The sequence below is a fragment of the Mustela erminea genome, chromosome 12, assembly GCF_009829155.1.
Source record: "Mustela erminea isolate mMusErm1 chromosome 12, mMusErm1.Pri, whole genome shotgun sequence".
NCBI classification, from domain to species: Eukaryota; Metazoa; Chordata; class Mammalia; order Carnivora; family Mustelidae; genus Mustela; species Mustela erminea.
The window spans coordinates 76,870,057-76,895,894 of record NC_045625.1 but is presented as its reverse complement, the minus strand read 5'-3'; the positions used below and the strand labels follow the sequence as shown (position 1 = coordinate 76,895,894).

Sequence of the window (25,838 nt, the reverse complement as noted above, 5' to 3'; positions counted from 1 at the left end):
TTTACTGTCACAACTCTAAAGAATGTTGGTGATAAAATGCTTCTCCCCACAACAGCAAACTCCCCCTAGGGGCACACTCCTGGTAGACCTGGTAGACCTGGTATTTATGTGCAAGGGTCAGAGGCTGTGAATGTAAATCTCTCTGCCCTCCAGGAGTTCAGACTTCCTCCAGAGTTGGTGACGATCATCTGTGTTAGAGGCTGTCAGCAGTAGCCCAGATAACCTAGAGTTGTCTCTTTCCCAGCACTGGCTTCCACTTACACCGTTTAAATGTTCATGTGTAGTTCTAGTCACCTCTAGGCATTTTACTGATGTCCTTTTCTGCCAGAAGAGAGATAGCCTAATGCTATTACTGACCTGGAGTCAGGAGGCTTTAATAAATTCACACAGTCTTTGGATATCCTTCCTTTAACCAACCTTCCTGTTTAGGATTAGTCACAATATTGAAAAGGGACTTGTACTTCTATGTGTGGGCATGTGTTTCTTTCCGTGTGTGGGCATCATTGTTTCTCTGGTGTACAGTCCTAGGGAAGGCTTCTCTAATTAGTGAGGGATTTTTTTTAGTAAGCTGATAGAAATTCACTTAGAGACTTAGAATTTTCTAGCCCAATTAAATGGTAGAAATCATTCCCAAGTACATAGGTTCCTAATTCCAAACTGAGCTTCTATCTCTTTGTTTCTTCCCACTTGCTTATTATTAAAGCACATATTAAGGATTTTTTTTAATTGAAGTGTAGTTGACACACAACTTTACATTAGTTCCGGGTGTACAACGTGGTGACTCGACAAGTCTGTGTTAGCCACACAGGTGTGGCTACCACCTGCACCACACAGCGCTGTTACAGGACCCTTGACTCTTGTTTCCTGTGCTGTGCCTTTCATCCCTGTGACCCATTCATTCCATAACGGTAAGCCTGTACCTCCTCTTCTCCTTCTCTGATGTTGCTTCCTTCCCTTTCCTCTCTGGCAACCAGCAGTTTGTTCTCTGTGTTTATGAATGAAATCGTATGGTATTTGCATTTCTCTGTTTCACTTTTCTCACTTAGCATAATCCCTTCTGGATTCATCCATGTTGTTACAGATGGCAAGATCTCATTCCTTTTTATGGTTGAGTAGTACTCCACTGTGTGTGTGTCTGTGTGTGTGTGTGTGTGCATGCGCGCGCGCGCAACTATGTATATACAGCATATCTTCTTTATCCATCCATCTCTCAGTGGACACATAAGTTGCTTCTACATCTTGGCTATTGTAAATAATGCTGCAATAAACATAGGGGTACATGTATCTTTTTTAAAAAGATTTATTTATGTGCTAGAGACAGAGCACACTACTGTGGGGACAGTCAGAAGAAAGAGAGAAACTCAAGCCGACTTCCCGTTGAACATGGAGCCCAATACAGGGCTTGATTCCAGGACCCTGACATCATGACTCAAGCCAAAATTAAGAGTCAAATGCTCAACCAGCTAGGCCACCCTGGCGCCCCTGCATCTGTCTTTTTGAATCTGTGTTCTTGGTTTTGTGGGTAAATATCCAGTAATGAAATTTCTGGATCCTTCGGTATTTCTGTTTTTAATTTTCTGAGGAACCTCCATTCTGTTTTCCAGAGTGCAGACTGCTCCAGTTTGCATTCCCACCACCAGTGCATGAGGCTTCCTTTCTCTTCACATCCTCGACAACACTTGTATCTTGTCTCTTTTATTTTAGCCAATCTGAATGGCGTGCAGTGATACCTCATTGTAGTTTTGATTTGTGTTTCCATGATGATTAGTGATGTTGAGCATCTTTTCGTGTGTCTGTTGGTCATATCTGCGTCTTTGGAAAAATATCTATCTATCCAGGTTCTCTGCTCATTTCTCATCAGATTTTTGTGTGTGTGTGCCAGGCTGTGTAAGTTCTGATACATTTTGGATATTAACCCCTTATCAGATATTTCATTTGCAAGTATCTTCTATCCACTAGGTTGTTTTGTTTTGTTGATGGTTTCCTTTACTGTGCAAAAGCTTTTTAGTTTCGTGTAGTCCCAGTAGTATATTTTTGCTGTTGCCTTTTTCCTAAAGAGACATATCCATAAGTATGTTACTAAGGGCAATGTTTGAGAAATTACTGGCTGCGTTTTCTTTTAGGAGTTTATGGTTTCAGGTCTCATATTTTATGTCTTTCATCTTTTTGTGGTTTATTTTTGTGTCTGGCGTAAGAAAGTGACCCAGTTTCATTCTTTAGCATGCAGCTGTCCACTTATCCCAATACCATTTATTGAAGAGACCATCTTTACCCCATTATGTATTCTTGACTTCTTTGTTGTAGATTAATTGACTATAGAAGTGTGGGTTTATTTCTAGGCCCTCTATTATCTTCCACTGATGGATGTGTCTGTTTTTGTGCCAGGACCGTAGTGTTTTGATTACTCCAGTTTTGTAGTAGATCTTGAAATCTGGCATTGTGATACCTCCAGCTTTGTTGTTCTTTCCTCAAGACTGCTTTGGCTGTTCGGGGCCTTCAGTAGTTTCACACCAGTTTTAGTATTATCTTTCTGGACATTTTAATAATATTAATCTAATCTTTGAGCGTAGAGTCTTTTTTCCATTTGTTCTGTTGTCTTCAATGTCTTTCATCAGTGTTCTACTTTTTAGACTCTAAGTCTTTCACCTACTTGGTTAAGTTTATCCATAGGTGTTTTATTCTTTGTGGTGCAATTGTCAGTGGGATTGTTTTCTTAATTTCTTCCTGCTACTTCATCGTTAATGTATAGAAATGCAGATTTCCAAATATTAATTTTGTATCCTGCAACGTTACTGAATTCATTTATTCTAGAGTTTTGATGGAGTCTTTAGGGTTTTGTATTTATAATGTCATGTCATCTGCAAATAGTGACACTTTTACTTCTTCCTTACCAGTTTGTATGTCTTTTATTTCTTTTTCTTGTCTGTTTGCTACAGCTAAAACATCCCAGTACCACGTGTTGACTAAAAATGGCAAGAGTGGGCATCTTTGTCTTATTTCTGATCTTAAAAGAAAAGCTCTCAGTTTTTTACCATTGAGTATGACATTAGCTATGGGTTTGTCATATATGGCCTTTATTATGTTGAGGTATGTCCTTCTAACCCCACTTTGTTGAGAGTTTTTATTATGAATGGATGTTGAATTATGTCAAATGCTTGTTCTGCATTACTGAGACAATCCTGTGATTCTTATTTCATGTTATTATTGTGGTATAGAACAGTGATTGATTTACAGATACTAAACCACCCTTGTATCCGTAGATTCAATATCACCATGAATGTCCTTTCACTGTATGATTGAATTTGGTTTCCTAGTATTTTATTGAGGATTTTTACATCTGTGTTCTTCGGGGATTTAGGCCTGTAGTTTTCCTTTTTTGTAGTGCCTTTGGTTTTGGTATCAGGGTAACATAAGTCTCATAGGATGTATTTAGAAGCTTTCCTTCCTCTTCTTTTTTTTTTTAATAGTTTGAGGAAAACAGGTATTAACTCTTGTTTAAATGTTTGGTGGAATTCACCTGTGAATCCATCTAGTCCTGAACTTTTGTTGTTGGGAGATTTTTTTTTTTTTAATTGCTGATTCAATTTCTTTACTACTAATTAGTCTGTTCAGATTTTCTATTTCTTCCTGACTCCATTTTGAAAGAGTATATGATTCTAGGAATTTATCCATTTTATCTAGGTTCTCCGATTTATTGACCTGTACTTTTTTGTAGTAGTCTCCTGTAATCATTTGTATTTCTGTGAGTCAGTTGTTACTTCTCTTTTATTTCTGATTTTATTTATTTGGGCCCTCTCTTCATTTTTCTTGATGAGGATGGCTAAAAGTTTATCAATTTTGTTTATCCTTTCAGGGAACCATCTCTTGGTTTCACTGATCTTTTTATTGTTTTTTAGTCTCTGTTTCATTTATTTATACCATGATTTTTATTATTTCCTTCCTTCTACTAACTCTGGGCTTTTTTGTTCTTCTTTGTATATTTCCTTTTGGTGTAAGGTTAGATTGTATATTTGATATTTTTCTTGTTTATTGAAGTAGACCTATATTGCTATAAAATTCCCTCTATGACCTGCTTTGTTTCCCAAAGATATGGAACCACTGTGCTTTCATTTACATTTGTCTCAGTGGATTTTTTTGTTAACCCATTGGTTGACAAGTAGCATGTTGTTTAGCCTCTACGTGTTTGTGGGTTTTTTCACACTTTTCTTCTTGTAACTGGTCTCTAGTTTCATACTATTGTGGTCAGAAAACATGTGATCCATCCTGGAGAATGTTCTGTGTACACTTGGAAAGGATGTATATTCTGTTGGTTTTGGACAGACTATATATCTCTTAGGTCCATCCGGTCTAAGGTGTCATTCAAGGCCACTGTTTCCTTATTGATTCTCTGTTTGGATGATCTGTCCATTGGTGTAAGTCTGGTGTTGAAGGCCCTTACTATTGTTGTATTACTGTCAATTTCTTCTTTTATATCATTTTCTGTGAATTTTGTTGCTCCATTGTACATAGATATTTACAAGTATTATATCCTCTTGTCCTCTTGTTATAGTTTTGTGTTAAAGTCTATTTTGCCTGATATACATATTTTTACCTTGGCTGTTTTTATTTTGTTTTTTTCCTGCTCTCATTTTCATGGAATATCTTTTTGCATTTCTTCACTTTCAGTCTATATATCCCTTTAGGTCTCAAGTGGGTCTCCTGTGGGCAACATAAAGATGGGTCTTGTTTTTTTATTCATTCCACTACCCTCTATCTTCTGATTGGAGTATTTAGACTATTTACATTTAAAGTAATTTATTAATAGGTATATACTCATTGCCATTTTGTTGTTTTCTGCTTGTTTTTGTAGTTCTTGTCTCTTTTCTCTTGCTCTGTTTTCTTGTGATTGATGACTCTTTACAGTGTTAGCTTGACTTTGTCTTTACTTCCTATGTATCTGTTAAAGGTTTTTAGTTGGTGTGTACCATAGGGTTTATCTATAACATCTGAAGTATATAGCAATCTATATTGAAAATAGCTTGTTTGAACACATTCTAAAAGAGTTTCATTTTTATTACCCCCTTCCACATTTAACATATATGCTGCCATATTTTACATCTCTTTATTTTGTGATTCCCCTTCACTAATTTTTTTTTAACATATAATTGACTTTACTACCTCTGTCTTTTATCCTCTATACTGGCTCCATAAGTGATGGTTCTACTACCTTTACTGTATGTTTGTTTCTACTCATGAAATTTTTCCCTTTCATAATTTTCTTCTGATTATGGCCTTTTCAACTAAAAAAGTCCCTTTTAACATTTCTTGTAAGACTGGCTTAATGGTTATGTTTTGTTTGGGGAAACTCTATCTCACTTTCAATTCTAATGATAATCTTGCTAGGTAGAGTACTTTTGGATGTGGAGTTTTGTTTTGTTTTGCACTTCAGATATACCATGCCACTCTATTCTGGCATGCAATTTTCTGCTGAAAATCAGCTGAAAGCCTAATGAGGTTTACCTTTTGCATAACTAACTATTTCCCTCTTGCTGCTTTTAATATTCTCTATCTTTAATCTTTGCCATTTTAATTGTTATCTGTCTTAGTGTAAATCTCATTGATTTCCTCTTGTTTTGAACTCTCTCTGCTTCTTAAACCTAGATATCTGTTTCCTTCCCAAGGCTAGGGAGTTTTCAGATATTATGTCTTCAAATGAGTTTGCTGTCCCTTTCTCTCTCTCTTTTCCCTCTAGGATCTCTATAATGTGAATGATTGATTGCTTTATGTTTTCCTAGAGTTCCCTTAGCCTATCCTCATTCTTAAGTTTTTTGTTTTCTATCTGCTGTTCAGCTCAGATGCTTTCTGTTACCCTGTCTTCCAGATCACTGATCCATTCTTCTGTATCCTCTCTAATCTACTATTGATTCCTTATAGTGTATTTTTAATTTCAGTTAGTGTTCTTCAACTGATTGATTTTTCTATATATTTCCTGCCTCTTTGTTGAAGTTCTGAGCTCTTCCACTCCTCTTTAGTCCCCTGAGCATCTTTATGACTGTTATTTTGAACTGTTTATCAAGCATATTGCTTATGTACATTTCACTTTGTTATTTTTATGAGGCTTGTCTGTTCTTTCACTCTTTTCATTTGTCTACTCATTTTGTTTGGGTTTCTGCATTTGTTTCTAAGAATTAGACAGAAGAGCTACTTATCCTAAACTAGAAGGACTGATCTTGTGTATGGTCATCTGCTTTGCAGACTGTATGTGCCTGGTGACTTTAGCTGGCGGCTGGAAGTCTCAGGTCACTCCATGCTGGGACCACCCTAGTGGACTGGCCTGAGCTGTGTCAGGGTGGTCCTGAGGCAATCTGTGCAGGAGGCACCACAGTCTAATAGCTGAAGCTGAAATGGGTACCAGCCTGGGGATCATAACACTCTGTGCAGAGGGTATCCTGGCAAGATAGCTAATACTGAAGTGGACATGGGCTGGGGTAGTCCCAGTTCTCTCCACGTAGAGAGTTCCCCAACAGAGCAGATGAAACTAAAGTACATGTAAGCTGGAGGGGTCACACTCTTTGAGCAGAGAAGCTGAAGTGGCTACAAGCTATCGGGTCTCAGGGGTCCTTGTGCTGAGGGGCACCTTGGGAGGACAGTTGAAGCTAAAGTAGATCCAAGCTCCATCTGAAGCCCAGAAGGCTCAGACCAGGAGATCATGGGGCACCCTGCATCAGGGAAGTCCTGGCAAGTTGTAAGCCAATTTATGGGCCTAGAGTATTCCTGGCTACTTGGCACATGTGTCACCTTGGTGAGATGGCTAGAGCTATCGTGAGCACTGATCCAGGTATCCCAATGTGCCCCACGCTGGGACTGCCTTGGTGGGACAGCTGGGGCTGATGTGGGCTAGGGGTTTGGGATTTATGGAGGTTGTAACTGACAAGGGCAACCAGACCATGTTCCTGTCTGTGCTATCAAGGTGGAAGAGGAACGCAGACCATGGGACTCACCAGCCTCTCTGAGCCAGAGGCAGTTCCAGCAGCTCCCACAATTTGGCTGAGTTTCAGCGGGATCCTTTATATTCCAGTTCCTCTTTTAAATGTTGAAAAGTGTGGGCTAAGGGCCCAGAGCTCACTAAGGCAGCAGAACAGCCTTGGCTCTAGACCCTGCTCCTCTCTGTGCTGTCACGGTGGAGGGGGGAATGCAAACCGTGGCACTCGCCAGCCCCTCCACCCTGGAGATACTTCCACAACTGCCCCTGCGTTTAGTGGAGTTCTAGGGCTGGATCTTACATGTTCTAGTTGCCCTTTTAAACTGCCGCAATTCATGGTGTTGGGGGAGGGCAAAGTCCCTTCATGACTCTGTCTCCATCTTTTTTGCCATTCTCTATGTGGTCTATCTTTTCTTGTATGGAATGTGTTCAGTCAGCACTTAGTTCTACTTCAGGAGGAAGAGATTGAGTGTGTCTGTGGAGCTAGTGAATTCAGGGTCTTCCCACATCTTGAATTAGAAGTCCATAGGAAGGATTTTTTTTAATCATTTTCTTTGTTTTGTTAGACATTAGACCTATCTTGGGTTTTCATCCTTGGGCACATTGCACTTTTATACCAACATGTACAATAGATTTTTCTCATTCTGTATTTACACAGTGATTTCTTAACAGAAAGTTGCATCATCAACTGCAAAATCTCCTGAGTAATTTAGCAAATGGAAAACATTATGATAAGGGAAACATGATGGCCCAAATATGGCAATATCTGATGTGAACTGTGCTAGATTCTAAGGAAATAAGATTACATAATAAGTGAAACATAAAGGGATGAATTGCCCAACAAGTATGTCCCCAGTGGGCTTACAAGACATTTCAGAAAGGACACAAATGGAAATAATCAATTATGAGTCAGCATTCTTACAAGTATTATACAAGGGTAAATTTTAGATCCAAACTGATCTTAAGTTAAATGAGCCAGGTTTTAGGGTGACTGGTGGATTGGATTTCCGATAGTGTCCTTGCATTATATGCTCCATTTGTATACCTTGAGAGTTGCCAAAGAAAAATGTGTTCTCTTTTGCATTGCTATGAAAAAGCAAGCGGGTCATGAATTTCAGTTAGACATTCATTTCTTGCCACTACTTAATGTATAACACTTGGAATTCTGAGACTGAACGGCACCCTAATTATGAAAAGCATAGTCATTAACATGTAAGTCCAAGGAAAAGCTGGCAGAGGGCAAACACATATAAAGCAATGGTCTGGCCTAGTGCAAATGTCAAACAACAATGAATGTGGCATAGAGTATGTTGATTTTTAAACTTAAAGGTTCTAAACTCTTGGAAATAAACAGGAAGGTTGTTTCATAAGAACACTGCATTTGGGGCACCTGAGTAGCTCAGTCAGTTAGGCATTTGACTCTTAATTTCAGTGCAGGTCATGATCTCAGGGTCATGAGATCAAGTCCCACTTTGGGCTCCACACTGGGCATGCAGCCTGCTTAAGATTCTTTCTCCCTCTCTCCCCCCCAACACCCACCCCTACTCGTGTACTCAGTCTAACAACAACAAAAAAAAACCAACATTTGGCTTCTGAATGGCTTTTCTTTTTTTTTTTTAATTGAGATATAATTGATATGTAACATTATATTAGTTTCAGGCATATAACCTAATAATTTGATATTTATACGTATTGCAAAATGATCACCATAGTAATTCTGGGTCATCTTTAGATTCAGCATACAAGTGAAATCATATAGTATTGTCTTTTTGACATTTCAGTTCACAGAAAGCCTCAAGATCCATCCATGTTTTCACAAATGGCAGTATTTCCTTCCTTTTTATGATATGATTCTACTGTATTATTACCACTGGTAAAAATACCACATTTTTATTATTTATACATCAATGGACACCTAGGCTGTTTCCATATCTTGACTATTTTGAATGCCATGGGAGTACATATACTTTTACAAGTTAATGCTTTTGTTTTCTTCAGATATACCCAGAAGTGGAATAACTGAATCATATGGTAGTTCTATGGTTAATGTTTTGAAAAACTTCCATATTTGTTTCCATCACAGCTGCACTGATTGACGTGTCCACCAAGAGTGCACAAGGGCTCCCTTTGCTCCACATCTTCACCAACACTTGCTAGATCTCATCTTTTTAGTAATAGCCATTTTAATAGGGGCAAGGTGATATTGTGGTTTTCATTTGTATTTCCTTAAGTGGTGATGTTGAACATCTCTTCACATACCTGCTGGCCTCATGTATGTCATCTTTGGAAAAATGTCTGTTCATATTCCCAACCCATGTTTTAATCAGATTATTTTTCTGATACTGAGTTGTAGGAGTTCTCTGTATGTTTTGGGTAGTAACCTCTCATGAGATACATGATTTGCAGATATTCTCTCCCATTCAGTAGGGTGGTTGCCTTTTCATCTTGATGGCTTCCATTGCCATGCAGAGCTTTTTAGTTTGATATAGTCTGACTTATTTTCCTTTTTTTGGTTTTTGCATTTGGTCAGATCCGAAAAAATTATCACCAAGACCGATGGCAAGGAGCTTCTGACCTTTTATTATCATCAACATCATCATTATTATTATTATTATTATTATTACTGATTCCATCTCTTTACTAGTAATTTCTGATTAGATTTTCTGTTTCTTAATGCTTCAGTCTTAAGTGGGTTATATAAGTCTAAAAATTTACCCATTTCTTCTAGGTCGTTCATTTCGTTGGTGTGTAATTGATGATAGTCTAATACTTTATATTTTCATGGTTTTATTTTTATTTTGGTTATAACTTCACATCTTTTTTGTTTGTTTTTTTAGAGAGAGTGTATGACCTGGGGGGTAGGGCAGAGAGAGACAGAAAATCTTAAGCAAGGTCCATGCTCAGCATGAAGTCCAAAGTAGGGCTTGATCTCACCATCCTGAGATCATGACCTGAGCTGAAATCAAGACTTAGATGCTTTTGATTCTCTCTCTTCTGGGTGAGCTGAAGTATAGATCTGTCCATTTTGTTTACAGTCCTATGTTACCAGTAAACATAAGTCCTGCGGGACACCAGTGCCAGCAACCAAGAGGTGTCCCCTGGCAGGCAGCCATAAAAATTTGGGTCCCAGATGAGTACAGGTTCCTTCTGGGAGATATTAGTGAGTTGGAGCAAGACTGAGGGAGAGAGCCAAGATGGTGCCCACTGGAGAGTATTTCAGTAGGACCCTAGCTGTATGTAAAGATAACCAAATAAGCCTCTTTCACAGAAAGCTGTGCTTTTCAATTGGCTGCCTCTGCCTTGAGCCTTGGAGCTGGCGGGTCCACACAGGCAAGCTCTTTAAAAACTAGTCCATTCACTATAGCCTTGCAGGTCTCAAGCCCTATTCATTTTCAAAGCTCGAGGTCTTGGGGACTCGTCTCAGGTGCAGATCTTAAAAATTATGGTGGCTGATATGGGATTCAAACCTTCTTGCTTCTTGCAGAGAAACTGTGGGGTTTTGAGTCCTGATTGTGGGTCACAATGCCTGGGGTGGGGTTTATTGCAAGATTGTGTCTTGTCCTCTCTTACGTGCTTTCATGTGGGTTTTTTGTTTGCCTCTTGTGTGGGAGCCACTCAGCCTGTTGGTTTTGATTTCTTTTTCAGAGATTGTTCCCTTTATAGCTGTAGTCTCAGTGAGTCTGTAGGAAGAGGTGCCTTCAGGATCTTTCTACACTGTCATCTTAAACTGGAACCCCCAGATGGGTTTTAATAGCCATCTGTACTCTAAGTGCCTTTGAGAAAATTATCAACCTCTGTGTCTATTTCCTCATCTCTGTACTGGGAATTCAAGTGCCTACTCCCAATTGTTGTGAACATTGAATGGATTCAAACTTAATAAATGGATCAGCTGACACCTCAAGTTCACCAGTCTTGGGGCTGTGGCAGAACCCTGTCCCCCACCGTGCCTGGATTCTCTGTATCTGGCTGAGTGGAAGAGGGACCTTCAGGGAGGTCCTGCTTCCTCCTAGCACTCTTCCATGTTTTTAATGGTTTTTGTCTTAATCACTTTGGCTTATGGTTGATTCTTTATGTGAATCTTATTAAGCTTAGTGACCTGTAAGCAGTTTTTATAAGAAGTAAGGACTAAAGCAAAATGTTCCTTGAGAACCTTCTCTGCAAAGGAGTTAAAACCTGTGGCTCCTGTCTCAAGGCACTCTTGACCCGAAAATGGTTCATTGCAGCACGGTCTGCTAGAACATTCTGCAGTGGTGGAAATACTCTGTCTTTGCGCTATCAATTGTAGTGGCCATTGGCCACATATGGCTGTTGAGCACTTGAAATGGGGTTAGTATGACTAAGGATCTAAATTTTTATATTTTAAGTAGCCAAATGTCTAGAGGGTATCAGTGGACAGCTCAGGTCTATAGCTTAGTATAGTGAAGTATTATTAAGATTAAATGACTAATTCAGTTAAATGGAACAAAGTTGTTTTGTCTTTTCTATAAATTTTTTTTTAAATTTAAATATGGTATTTATATGTAGAAAGACAAAGGCCTCTGTAAAAATCTGGGGTTCTCTTTTAAAACACCCGTAATTTGAAATCAGCCCTTGGTCCAGCTATCTGAGAGGCATTCACTTCTCAGTCTTATAAATGCTGATTAAACGAAGGCTTATCCTATAGTCAGTACATATGTGATATAGCAGTTATTCTTCAACTGGTGGAAAATGTGCAATCCTAGCTATGCACCTCATGCTAGGATTCATATGAAAATGCTTAGCACAACTCTTTTACTTTTTCCTTTTTTTTTTTTTTTTAAAAACAGTGGGGAAGAGAATTTTTTTTTAAAGATTTGATTTATTTATTTGACAGAGAGAGATCAGAAGTAGGCAGAGAGGCAGGCAGAGAGAGAGGAGGAAGCAGGGTCCCTGCTGAGCAGAGAACCCGATGTGGGACTTGATCCCAGGACCCTGAGATCATGACCTGAGCCGAAGGCAGTGGCTTAACCCACTAAGCCACCCAGGCGCCCCTCTTTTACTTTTTCTTAATGAGAAGGAATGAAATTATAAAGCTCAAGAGTGAGTGTGGGGTCATGCTATGATTTCATTTTTGTTTCTCCAGGCAAATTGAAAGAATGGTCTTTGGTCCTCTATGGTACCTCCGTGCAGCCTTACTCACCAACCAACGAGTTTCCTAAAGTAGAACGTGTCCGCTACAGCCGAGTCGAAGACCCCACCGATGACTACGGCACAGACGATTATGCAGGTGAGCTGGTTTCCAACAGGGACAGAGGCTAAGGAAATAACTCTCGTACATCACCCCACCGTGCACAGATCAGCTTCTAGCGATACTCTGATACATTTTCTTCCATCTTCTTTTCTAGTCCTCCCCAAATATTTGCACGTGTATATTCACACAGCACTGTTGTTTTCTTCAACGCAAAAAGCACACTGTAGAGAGTTTTCATATTCTTTTTCTTTCTCTTGTGGTTATTAAGAGCATATTTCCCTGGTGTCACATATCCTCACAACAAACATTTAAAAGACAGCATAACATCCCACGATTGTACTACATTTAATACATAATCTGGGATGTGTAGTTTGCCGGGAGTTTTACATTCTTTTAAATAAGGTTTGGATGAACATCATTATTTTATCAGTCCTTGTTTATATCTTTAATTATTTCCTCAGAATGGAGTTCTGAGAATTACTGCATCAAAGGGAATAATCGGTTTGAGAGCTTGGATACATTTTGTCACATTCCTTTCCAGACAAGATGTACCAGTCTATGCTGGGACCAGCTGTGCCTTTATTATACTCCTTCCTGCCAAAATGGAGTAGAAAGAAAAAAGTAAAAAACAAAACAAAACAAAAGAACATTTTAAAAGTTTTATAGCTTTATTAGTAAATCATTTTTCCTCCTTAGTTCTAGGAATTAAACATAATTGTATTGTACCCATTTTTCTATTCAAATTGGCCCCAGTTTTCTTATCTCTCACATTTTTCCATACAGTAGTTCCCTCTTATTTGTTGTTTCCTAGTAGTATTACCACTACTACTAAGTAGTATCCCATTACTAATGGTCAGGAAGCCGACGATCTTCTGATAGATCATCAGGTCAGTAATAGCTTTATGCTACATTACCATGCCTCTACGTTGCCCTCACTTCATTTCATCATGCAGGCATTGTATCATCTCACATTGTCACAAGAAGATGGATAAATACAAGATTTTATAGCATATTGATATAATTGTTCTCAGTTTCTCACTGTGCCTAATTTAAAAATTTAATGTTATCACGGGTTTGGATGTATAGGAAAAAAGCATGATACGTATATATAGGGATTGGTACTCTCCGTGGTTTCAAGCATCCACTGGAGGACTTAGACGCTATCTCCTGCAGATAAGTGGGGGGAGGAACTATTATATTTCCTAAAAACATTTCCTCATTTATTGCTTGCTTCCAAAATGTAGTTTTTTGTTCGATGTTCTGTTCTGTTGTTTTGACAAAAAAAAAAAAAAAAAAAAAATTGGAGGATAAGGTTTATAGTTTCAGATCTCACTTGTATTTTTTTTAAAGATATTAATCTTTAAAATCAACTGAATATCCACATGCATTTTTTTCTAATCTCTGCTTTTTACATTTGGCCATTAATTCATCTGGAACTTATTTTGGTTTATGATATATAGTATGAGATAAAATTGTCTTTATTTTCCACATAGACTAACATTATTGGCTGGGTTATCATCCCATTTTTAAATATTTATTGGAGAGGGAGAAGCAAACTCCCCACTGAGCAGAGAGCCCGACACTGGGCTCCATCCCAGGACCCTGAGATCATGACCTGAGCTGAAGACAGATGCTTAACTGAGCCACCCAGGCACCCCAGGGTCTTTCCTTTATAATAGTAGAATAAATTCTTAAACCAGGGTCTCTTCTGGTACCCCCGTTTCTGATTTTTTAATCTTAATCCAGTAACACCCACACTATATTTTACTCCCTGTTGAATAGTTTGTTCTCATAGTAATTCTTAAGTCCATCTCTAAAGATTCCATTGGAATTTAATGTGAATTTAATGCAATCCCATGGGAAGAATTGTTTAGGTAAGAATTATTTTTATAATATACAAGTTTTTCCATCCAAAACACAGACCGTGTCCCATTTTACCAAAATCTTTTAATTTTATGTTCTATTCTTCTTTTTAGTGTTATTCCTACATATTTTGGGGGTCTTGTTGCTGTGATAATGGAAAAGATGCCATACTCTCTAACTAGTATCTGCTGGTATCTAGGTAATCTATTGGCCATTGCATATTTATCTTCTATCAGGCCATTCTGCTCAACTTTTATTAATTATGTTTTAGAGTTGATTTTCTGGGGCAGTTATAGGTATTACAGCCATTTCATCTGGGTTTTTTTTGTTGTTTTTTTTTTCAAGATTTGATGTATTTGAGAGTGGGAGCACAAAGCAGACTCCCCGCTGAGCAGGGAGCCCCACGAGATCATAGCCTGAGCCGAAGGCAGACACTAATCCAATTGAGCCACCCAGGCGCCCCTCTGATTCCTGTCTTGCTGCATTGACTACCACTTAAAGGAGCATTCAGTGCTCCTGGGATATGACATAACACTTAATGAACTAAAGATAGAAGTACTTCATTAATCACCTTAGCAGAATATCGTAAACATGCACATAGTTCCTTTTATTCTCGACAGGTACTATCCCAGAGCCCATCATAAGCTGGAATAATTCAAGCAAGCTGAGCTAATCGGAGCTCGGTCATGTTAGATTATCTCATTTTGTTTTGAGCTTGTAACATTACTATTCCCGTGATAACTAGCAAACCATTTCATCTTCTCTGTTAGGAGAAAGGACATCCAAAAACATAAACTGAGCCTAATAACCTGTTGCTGTATGCCTTCTGGTAGGTTTCCAATTCACATTCTGGGAATCTCAAAATTCTGAACAAACGGTTCTCTATCTCTGTGGCTTTTCTCATTACCTCTCCGAAATATCCACATTGGCACTTGAGAGAGAACAAAGACAATTATTTCATTATTACCCTGCAACCTAAAATGCTAAACTGCATCTGGGACAGTTTAAGATTACAAAAGAAACAGCACAGCCTGTGAACTGGCCATACAGAGCCCTTTGGCATGTATAAAGCGTAAGTTTAGTGGGGGGGCTGGTTAATTGCAGAAATCATCTGGTGAAAATTTAGGGCCACCCATGTTTCCTTTTCTTCAGAGCTGTGACTTCCACCTTCATGAAGAAGTCATCCTGGCTAAAGGCACAGATGGCATTATCATAACCAGATCCCTAGTACTGTTTCATCAAATTCCAGGGGCTGTAGGACTCACAGCTGGCTGAGTTCCAACCCTTACGTAGAGACCCTCTCTCCTGCTGTATCATAGGTCCTAAGTTACACTAGCTCTAGAATTCAATTTAGAGATCAGTTTTAGGGCTTGGGAGAACACAGGGGAGCTGGTTTAAGAAGGCGGACCCATGTTGATGATGTTGGACAAGCCACTCTAATTCTTAAAAAGTCTGTTTTCTCACCAGGTAAATGAGGGTGTTTGAATACCAGATTTTTCTCTAAGTCATTCCTCCGAGGTTCTAACATTTCAGTAACCGTAGACCAGAGTCCTGTAATGACCAAAGGAGATCAAGGTTCAACAGTAAATCCTTTTGATTTAAATAAGTATGGTTCAGACATTTCCAACCTACCAACTTACTGTTTGTACATTCTGTGCATGTTTATTACTAGTTAAAATCATGTGAATTTTTAACCGGAAAGCGCTTGAAGATTACAAGCCCAAATGTCTCCTAAAGTACGGACAACAAGGAAAAAGGGGGTTCATTCGAGCAAGCAAAAGGTCTAGCTCATGTCATTAGGAAGCTTTTCATCAGTTATAAAAATCTCCCATCTTTTTGGCATTTTTTCTTCCTGTGAATTCTAACTCTAGACCAAAGAATATGTCATGAAAGATTAGCAACCTTCATCCTAGGTCTGGAATTCTTTAAGCTTGCTTGCATTTTTTAAAATGTACGTCTAGTTTTCTTTTGTTGAGTTGCCCACCCGCCTGTGGGTAGGACACAATTTTAAATCTGGGCCTTAAGTACCTGCTTAGTAATCCCAGACCAGACACTGATAACCTCGCACCAGATGCCATAATGATGTTTCTTGCTGGCTACAGCATCTCAGAGGTATTCTGTGATTTTAATGACCATGGGCAAGCCAGACAATCTGGTCCAGGCGTGGAATAATCAGCTTTTTTTCTTTTTTCTGTCAACAGCTTAACTTCTCATTTTTCTGTAAATCCAACATTTTTAGCATGATGCATATTTAATTGCCATCAGCTCTCTTCCAGTTGCCACAATGACATTGTTCATTGGAATTCTGAGATATGTGTTCTCTCCCACAAGGCAGCCATATGTGCTTTTTTGAAGCCCAGGCCATGACTGGATTTTCACTCCTGATACTTAGGTAATTGAGGTTTTCCCCCCTAAAACACCAGGAGTTCATCTCCATGCACAGAGCCGTGGTACACATTATCCCTCCTCCTTAAAAGCTCTCACTGCATAAGGAAGAAGAAAAGTCTCCTTTTATACCAAATTCAAGGTAAAGCAGACCTGTTTTAAAATCAGGTTTTCCCAGTTTTTTGTTTTGTTTTTTTTTTTTCTAAAGGTCCCTGTGACCCTGAGTGCAGTGAGGTGGGCTGTGACGGGCCAGGACCGGACCACTGCAATGACTGCTTAAACTACTATTACAAGCTGAAGAACAACACGAGGTAAGCAGCAGCCCGAGTCCGATCCCCCTGCTGTGTGCTCCCAGCCGTCCCCCGGGCTGCCCTGCAGCCACGGCTGCTGACGTTCTCTGAGAACAGAGGCCGCTGCCCTAGCCACCGCCTCCTGGTCTCATTCCAAACGCTGAAACCATACTGTGTCCCTGTATGCTGTCAAGCTGCAAAGGTCTTTGCTCATATTTGGAAGGGCCGTAGGGGAGCGACTAGCTCCACACAGGACTGCTCTTCCCTCTAGACCTTTCCATCCATGGACGCCTGACGCTAGAGCTCTGTTGGCCTTTCCTGAAAGCACCAGCATGCAGCCCAACAGACGCTTTCCCGCCTTCCTGTGTGGCGGAGGGGCGGGGCCCTGCTCATCCCTCCCTATTCTAGTCTGGGCACTGAGGCGGACCTGCTTGGTTACCGGAACTCTAAGCCCCCAGTTTCTGCCTTGAGTTGTGCAGATCTGTCCACAGGGAGGCTCCTGGGGCAGTGATGGCCTGCCCCCTTTCCTCCTCCTTCAGGGAAGACTTACTACAGGAGCTGCCTTGCCCTGAGTCCACACTTCAGCCATCCAGACAGACCCAGACACGTTCTAGTTCCTGTTGACACGCATGCTGGCATTTCAGTTCCTTAAAGGAAGGGCCTTTGGCTACTGCAGGACCTCTCATTGCTGAGACCAGCAAAATGCCTGACATTTTACTTGGTACTCAGTAGTAAATATTTGTTGAATGAATAAACAAAGAGCTGTCCTTCAGTTAAGGAAGTTCTTTTGTTTTAATGTATCATAACCAACCAAGTTTAAATATATTTAGATTAATTTAGACAATAACCCACAGCCACTGCCCCTAGCTCAGAGGATCCGTAGGACAGCACACACAAAGCGAAGTTACCCCTTATTAGCAACTTTTTTGTATAAAATGGTGATTCCCACATAGTTTCCCTCAACCCCATGCCACGACCTTCCTCTTGAGCCTCTAGTTTCTAACCATCATCCCCTTTAAAGAGCTAGTCCTGAACCTGAAAGTGGTTTGGACCAAGACATGCCTTCCTTAGCGGACTTGGTATTAGGAGGCTGCCTTGCTGCCTGAGCACCCTACACAGGAAAGAGCTTCAACCAGCAGAATTTGGCTCTTTGGATATGGTATTACCGTCGTGTTTTAAAAAGGATTTTTGAGATCAAGGCAGCTGCTGGTTGAGCATCTCCCAAGTGCCTAGGACTCCGTCTCTGGTGATGCGCCCTTCTTTCCTATCCTCCCACAATGCAGGATCTGTGTCTCCAGCTGCCCCTCTGGCCACTACCATGCTGACAAGAAGCGATGCAGAAAGTGCGCCCCCAACTGTGAGTCCTGCTTTGGGAGCCACGGTGACCAATGCCTGTCCTGTAAATACGGATACTTCCTAAATGAAGAAATCAACAGCTGTGTTCTCCACTGCCCCGATGGATCATACCCAGACCCCAGTGAGTCAGTTTCAAATATTTGGGTTTTAGAGAGGAAATAGAAGGTTTTCATTTGAATGACATTAAGAGGGGAAATTGAGGCCTTGCTTATATCTAATAGGATCTAACCAGGTTTTAAGAGAACACGTTAGAGTTGTAAAAAAAAAAAAAAAAATCATTTGTGTAAAAATGCTTATAACTAACTGTCCGGGAGTCCTCGGGCCCCTCCCCTGATTCAGTGATTTGCTAGGAAGACCCACAAGACTTACCATGTAGTTGTACCCACGAGCTCATAGTTACCATGTAAGATCAGGAAGAGGTACATAGGACAACGGACGCAGAAAACCAGCACTAGCTTCTGAGTTTTCTCCGAGGACGGATTTAAATCCCCCAGCAACAACTGGTTACAACATGTGTGAAATGTAGGCTACCTTTCAGTGTGGGAACCTCCTTAGAGCCTCATGCCCCGGGTTGTCGTCACGAAGACACGGTCTAGCTGGCACATACCCAAATTCCAGGCTCCTACAAGGAAAGCAGATGTTCAGCATAAACCATATTGTTTGTATAGTTTAAGCACCCTCACCCACTCTTACCAGTTAGGATGGTGGAAACCCTCCTGAAATCCAACTCCCAGATGCTAGCCATGGGCCAGCTTCAGATGCAGGCTTTCAAAAGATAGCAGGCGAGCCTGCTCTTTTCTATATGGTAACCAAAGGAACCAGGCCAGTATGGTATCAGTGTTATATTTCAGAAAGTTTAGAATTAGACATGTGTCAAAAACTACTAATGAAGGGCCATTAAGAAGGAAACCTTTAAAGTGATAAATGGAGTCAAATGCTATCAGGCATCCCAGCCCACTAGGAAAGGCAAAATGAAATCCATTTGCTGAGTTAGAGACAAAACTGAAGAATTTCCAGAGCGAGTAGAGTAGGAGGATCCTGAACTCACCCCGTCCCTCAGACATACTGAGATAACAGCTAGGTTTTCCCCTAATTGAAAGGCACCTGGAGTCTGGCAGACCAGACTGGCCACAGTTAACGGTTGAGAGAAGGCCACCTTGAAAAGGGTAGGCAGGATGAAGACAGAGTTGGAAATCACACCCCGGGTGCCACTAACTACAGACAGGATGGGACATCACGAATGTGCGATCTGACTCCACACCGGGCACGCCCAGCACTAGGAAGGAGTCCCCCCTCCCACCATGTCTGGCTTTAGAAACCAGGAGAGCCTGAAGGCAATAGGAAATGGAGTCTCCATCATCCTTAAAGATCCAGCATACTAAATAACTCAGCCCAGACAGCACAGCAGAAGCAGTCTGAGAAGTGTCTGCGGTTATAAGTGAAAGAGATACATTGACTAATCTGTCCTGAGTGGATGAGATCTGTCCCCGGGCAGGGAGGCACAGAATATTTCTCTAGAAAGAAAGTGCTGGTAGATGGCCTTCCTGTCCCCAAGGCCTAGCCAGCTGGATGTTGGTGAAAGGTAGCACTGACACGCTCTGTCTACTTTGCTATAGCGCTGTGTGCTCTTCCCCATCCACGCCAACTGGCAGTCCTCCCTTCAAAGGCCTCCTGCCCCACCATACCCACTTGGAGGGTGCCACTCCAAACTGCCTCACGCCCTGGGGAGTGGGAGAGAAGCCGCTCTCACAGCAGTCCCCGCAGTGGAGCTCACAGTTGGCTGCGTAAGAAACAAGCCCTGCCCACGAGTGTATCCATCACTGAGCCAGAGGGACTACGTGCAGACAGCTGGGCTCCCTGCTGGCCCAACTCACCAAGCCTGTCGCTGTTTTAGACCGCCCTCAGCCCTACCCAGGACACTGAGAGCAGGCAAAGGGCATCACTGCGGCGGGCTGGGCTGAAGGCAGTTGCAACTTAGCCACAATAGGGAGGCGCACAGAGCCCACACAGAGGACACCCCTGGAATGCCTGGTTTTCTGGTAACCAGGGTGTGGCTGCACTATAGGCACCACAGGAGCTCTTTTGAAAACAAGGCCACTACTTTCAAGACCAAGAGACATAGCTGACCATCCTACTACATTAAAAACAAACACCCAGAGACAAAAGGAGATGGAGGAATATGTCCCAGATGAAAAAGATCAAAAATCACAGTACAACAGCCAAATAAATGAAATGGAAATACACAATATGTGTGATAAAGGATTCAAAGTAATTATCACTGAGATACTCACTAAACTTGAGAAAAGAGCCAAGGATCTCAGTGAGACCTTCAAGAAAGAGACAGAAAATGTAAAAAAAAAAAAAAAACCAAAAGAGCTGATAAATTTAATAACTGAAATAAAAATACACTAAATGGCATCCACAGTAGCTCAGAAGATGCAAAGGAAAGATCGGTGGTATGGAAGACGGTAATGGAAAACAACCCAGCTGACAACAAGAAAAAAGAATAAAAAATGAGAAAAGGTTAAGGGAACTCTGTGGCGTCATCAAGCATAATATGCACATTTTGGGGATCCCAGAAGGAGAAGAGAGAAGAAGGGGCAAAAAACGTTTTTGAAGAAATAATAGCTGAAAACCTTCTTTCCCGAACCTGGAGAAAGAAGCAACATCCAGGTCCAGGAAGAAGAACCCCTACCAAAATGAACCCACAGAGGTCCACAGCAAGACACACAATAATTAAAATGGCAAAAAGTGATGATACAAGGGAAGGCAAATAAGGCTATCAGCTGACTTTCAGCAGAAACTTTGTAGGCCAGAGAGGAGTAGCGTGCTTTATTCAAAGGGCTAAATCAAACAAAAAAACCTACAACCAAGAATACTCTACCCAGAAAGTACAGAATTCAAAACAGAAGGTAAAAATAGGGTGCCTGGGTGGCTCAGTGGGTTAAGCCGCTGCCTTCGGCTCAGGTCATGATCTCAGGGTCCTGGGATCGAGTCCCGCATCGGGCTCTCTGCTCAGCAGGGAGTCTGCTTCCTCCTCTCTCTCTCTCTGCCTGCCTCTCTGCCTACTTGTGATCTCTCTCTGTCAAATAAATAAATAAAATCTTTAAAAAAAAAAAAAAAAAAAAAAAAAAAAAAAAGAAGGTAAAAATAATCACTTATAAAGCCACTGTGGAGTTTAAAACACAAAGTAGTACAATCAATATCTAGAAAAATTAGACAAGGGAGATATAAAATAAAACCTCACATACATAAAACATGGAAGTGGGAGTTAATTTTAATAGTTTTACAATGTGTTGAACTCAAGCAACCCTCAACTCAATATAGAACCCAGCGGAAACCACAACTCAGAAACCTGTGATATACACAAAGAAACAGAGAAAGAATCCAACCATATCACTAAGGAAAACTGTCAACTCACAAGGAAAGTAAGCAAGGGACAAAGGAAGGAATCAGGAAGAACTCCAAAAAGTACTTTCAATGTAAGTAAACTAAATACTTCAATCAAAAGACATACAGTGAATGAATAAGAATGAATAAGAAAATATTACTCATCTATATGCTGCCTACAAGAGACTCACTTCACACGTAATGGCACATACTACAAGTGAAGAGATGAGAAAACATAAGCTGTGCAAATTGAAGTGGAAAAAAGAACTCAGGGTAGCAATACATTCTTTTCAAGTGCACATGAAACATTCTCTGGTATATATAACATGTTAAGCCATAAAACAAGTCTCACTGTATTTAAGAAGACTGAAATCATATCAAGCATGTTTCCCAACTCAAATGGTATGAAAGTAGAAATCAATTTTACAAGAGAAAAATGGAAGGAAAAAAAAAAAACAAATACATGGAGGTTAAACAACATGCTAATTAACCAGTCAATGGAAAAAAAAAAGATGAAGTCAAAAATGCATGGAAAAAAAATGAAAAGACAATAGTCTAAACTCTTTGGGAATTAGCAAAAGCAGTTCTGAGAGGGAAATTTATAGTGCTATTAGGGGACTCAAAAAAAACGAGAAAAATATGTAAAGAACCTAACCTTAGGCCTAAAGGAACTAGAAAAAGAACAAATTCCAAAGCCAGTAGAAGGAAATAATAAAGATTAGAGCAGATTTAAATGAAATAGAGACCAAAAAAAAAAAGAAAAGATAAATGAAACCAAGACCTGATTCTACAGGAAGAAAACAAAACTGATAAATCTTTAAACAGACTTATCAAGAAAAGAGAGACGACTCAAAGTCAGAAATGAAGGAGGAGAAATAATATCACAGAAATACAAAGAATTATAAGAAAACATTGAAAAATTATCTGCCAAACAATTGGCCAATCTAGAAGAAATGGATAAATTCCCAGAAACCTACAATTTTCCAAAACTAAATCAGGAAGAAATAGAAAATCGGAGGAGACCAATTACTAGTAATGAAATTGAATCAACAGTCAAAAACTCCCAACAAACAAAAATTAAGGACCAGATGAATTCACAGGTGAATTCTACAAAACATTTAAACACGAGTTAATACCTATTCTCAAATGATTCCAAAAAACAGAAGTGGAAGTAAAACTTCTAAAATCATCTATGAGGCCAGCATTCCCTTGATCCCAGAGTCAGAAAAAGACATTATATAAAAAGAAAACTATGGGCCAGTATCTCTGATGATAACAGATGCAAAAATCCTTAACAAAAGAATAACAAACCAAATTGAATAGTACCTTTAAAGAAAAACATTTAGGACGATCAAGTGGGATCTATTCCAGAGAGGGAAGTGTGGTTCAATATTCACTAATCAATATGACATCACATAAACGAGGAAGAATAAAAAAATATATGATCATCTCAACAGATGCAGAAAAAGGATCTGACAAGATACAACATGCATTCGTGTTAAAACTTCTCAAAAATGTGGGGTTCAGGGGAACATACCTCAACATAATAAAAGCTGTATTTGATGAACCCACAGCTGACATCATACTCCATAATGAAAACTGAGAACTCTTCCTCTAACACAAAAACAAGACAAGGATGTCCACTCTCCCCACTTTTATTCAACATAATATTGGAAATTCTAGCTGCAGCAGACAAGAAAAAGAAATCAAAGACATATGAATTGGTAAGGAGGAAGTAAAACTGTGACTATTTGCAGATAACATGATACTATACATAGAAAATGCTTAAAGACTTCACCAAAATACTACTGGAACTGATAAATGAATTCAGTGAAGTTTCAGGATACAAAATAATGAAGTAGCAAAAAGAAATGAAGGTAACAATCCCATTTGTAAATTGCACCAGAAAGAATAAGATACCTAGAAATAAATTTAATCAAGGAGGTAACAGACCTGTATTCTGAAAACTGTAAGACACTGATGAAAGAAATTGAAGATGACACGATCAAGTAGATAGATACACCATACTCATGGATTGGAAGAATATTGTTAAAATATTCATACTACCCAAAGCAATCTTCAGATTCATTGCAATCTCTATCAAAATACCAAAAGCATTTTTCACAGAACTACAGCAAATAATCCTCAATTCTGTATAGAACCACTAAAGACTTTGAGTAGCCAAAACAATACTGAGAGAGAAGAACAAAGCTGAAGGTATCACAATCCCAGATTTCAAGATCACCTACAAAGGTATAGTAATCAAAACAGCATAGTGCTGGCACAAAAATTAGACACAGATCAATGGAGCAAGATAGAAACCCCGGAAATAAACCAACATCTATTTGGTCAATTACTCCGTGACAAAGGAAGCAAGAATACACAATGGAGTAAAGATGGTCTCTTCAGCACATGGTGCTGGGAAAACTGGACGGCTGAATGCAAGAGAAGGAAACAGCACCACTTCCTTACCCCATACACAAAAATAAATTATGGAATAAACACCTAAATGGGAGACCTGAAACCATAAAAGTCGTAAAAGAAAGCATAGGCAGTAATTTCTGGAACACTGCCCTTAGCAACGTATGTATGAATAGGTCTCTTCAGGCCCAGGAAGCAACAGCCACTATATAGGAAATTCACCAGAATGAAAAGCTTTTTCACACTAAAGAAAACTATCAACAAAATAAAAAAGCAACCTAGTGAATGGGAGAAGATACTTGCAAATGATGTATCTGATAAGGGGTTAATATCTAAAACCTATAAAGAACGTATATGACTCAACACCCAAAATACAATGCAATAAAAAAAAAATGAGCAGAGGATCTGAATAGAAGTTTTTCCAAAGAAGATACACAGATGGCCAACAGACATATGAGATGTTTAGCATCACTCATCATCAGGGAAGTGCAAATCAAAACCACAATGAGAGACCCCTCACACATTTCAGAATAGCTCTCAAGAAAGGACACTAGTCAGTATCAAGAAACAAATGGCAACAAGTGTTGGCAAGGATGGAAAGAAAAGAGAACCTTTATGCACTGCAGTGGGAATGTAAACTGGTGCGGCCACTGTGGAAAACGGGGTGGCAGCTCTTCAAAAGATTCAAATCAAACGCCGTAAAATCCAGGAATCCCACTATGGGAATTTGCCCAAAGAATACAAAAATGCCAATTAAAAATAATATATGCACCCCTATGTTTATTGCAACATTATTTTCAATAGGCAAGGTGTGCAAGAAACCCAAGTGTTCACTGATGGATAAAGGATTATCCATTCATCATATACACACATATACACAATGGAATATTCAGCCATTAAAAAGAATGAAACTTTGCCATTTGCAACAACATGCATGAAGCTAGAGAGTATAATGCTCAGTCAGAGAAAGAGAAACACCACAGGATTTCACTCTAAGAAGCAAAACAAATGATCCAAGGGCAAAGAGCCAAACCCAAGAAGCAGACTCTTAACTATAGAGAGCAAAGTGATAGTTACCAGAGGGGGTGGGAGGAACAGTGAAACAGGTGATGGGGATTAGGGAGTACACTTGTCCTGATGAGCCCTGGGTGGTATATGGAAGTGCTGAATCACTGTATTGTACACCTGAAACTAATATAATACTGTCTATTAACTACACTGGAATTAAAAACTTGTAAAAAAGAAAAAATGTGGCATACACACACACACACACACACACACACACAGTGGAATATTACCCAGCCATATAGGAGAGTGAGATTTTGCCATGTGTGACAACATGGATGGAGCTATAGGGTATTATGCTAAGTGAAATAAATCAGACTGAGAAAGACAAATACCATAGGATTTCACTTGTATGTGGAAGCAAACAAACAAAAATAAAGACCCTTAAATACGGAGAACTACTGGTGGTGGCCAGAGCACAGGTGGATGGAGGGATGGGCAGAAAAGATAAAGGGGAGGTACCGAGTTCCAGTTATCAAATAAGGAAGTCCCAAGGTGAAAAGTACAGCTAGGCAGTCTCGTCCCTAATACTATAATATCCCTGCACAGTGACAGATGGGGACTGCAGTTACCGCGGTCAACAGTGAGTAATATATGGAATCATCAAATCAGTCTATTCTATATCTGCAACTAATATAACATTGTTAATTAGACTTCAACTGAGAAATGAATAATTTCCTACCAAGCAATACAAATCGAATTTGAGGGGCTTCTTCCACACAGAAATCTTTTGCAACAAACAAAAATCTATAAATGAACACATCACTTCACTTCAGTAGTCTGGGCCCTAATCAGTCATCATTAGGAAACAAACAAAGGTACATTCACTGGAGAATTAAGTAATCCTTGGGCTTTCCTACCTATTAGTGCTCCAGTAGCGCCCTTCTGCTTTATTTCT

General features: G+C 39.8%; 1 protein-coding gene across 3 annotated transcripts in view; it reads left to right on the top strand.

Annotated features, from left to right (window-relative positions):
• Nucleotides 1-25,838, top strand: part of PCSK5 (proprotein convertase subtilisin/kexin type 5) — a 449,406-nt gene that overhangs the window by 263,295 nt on the left and 160,273 nt on the right. For all 3 annotated transcript variants that reach the window (XM_032308751.1, XM_032308750.1, XM_032308749.1), the window contains exons 14-16: nt 12,063-12,206; nt 16,627-16,729; nt 17,992-18,185. In XM_032308751.1, coding sequence (XP_032164642.1) covers nt 12,063-12,206; nt 16,627-16,729; nt 17,992-18,185 — 441 coding nt within the window. The remainder of the gene's footprint in view (nt 1-12,062; nt 12,207-16,626; nt 16,730-17,991; nt 18,186-25,838) is intronic.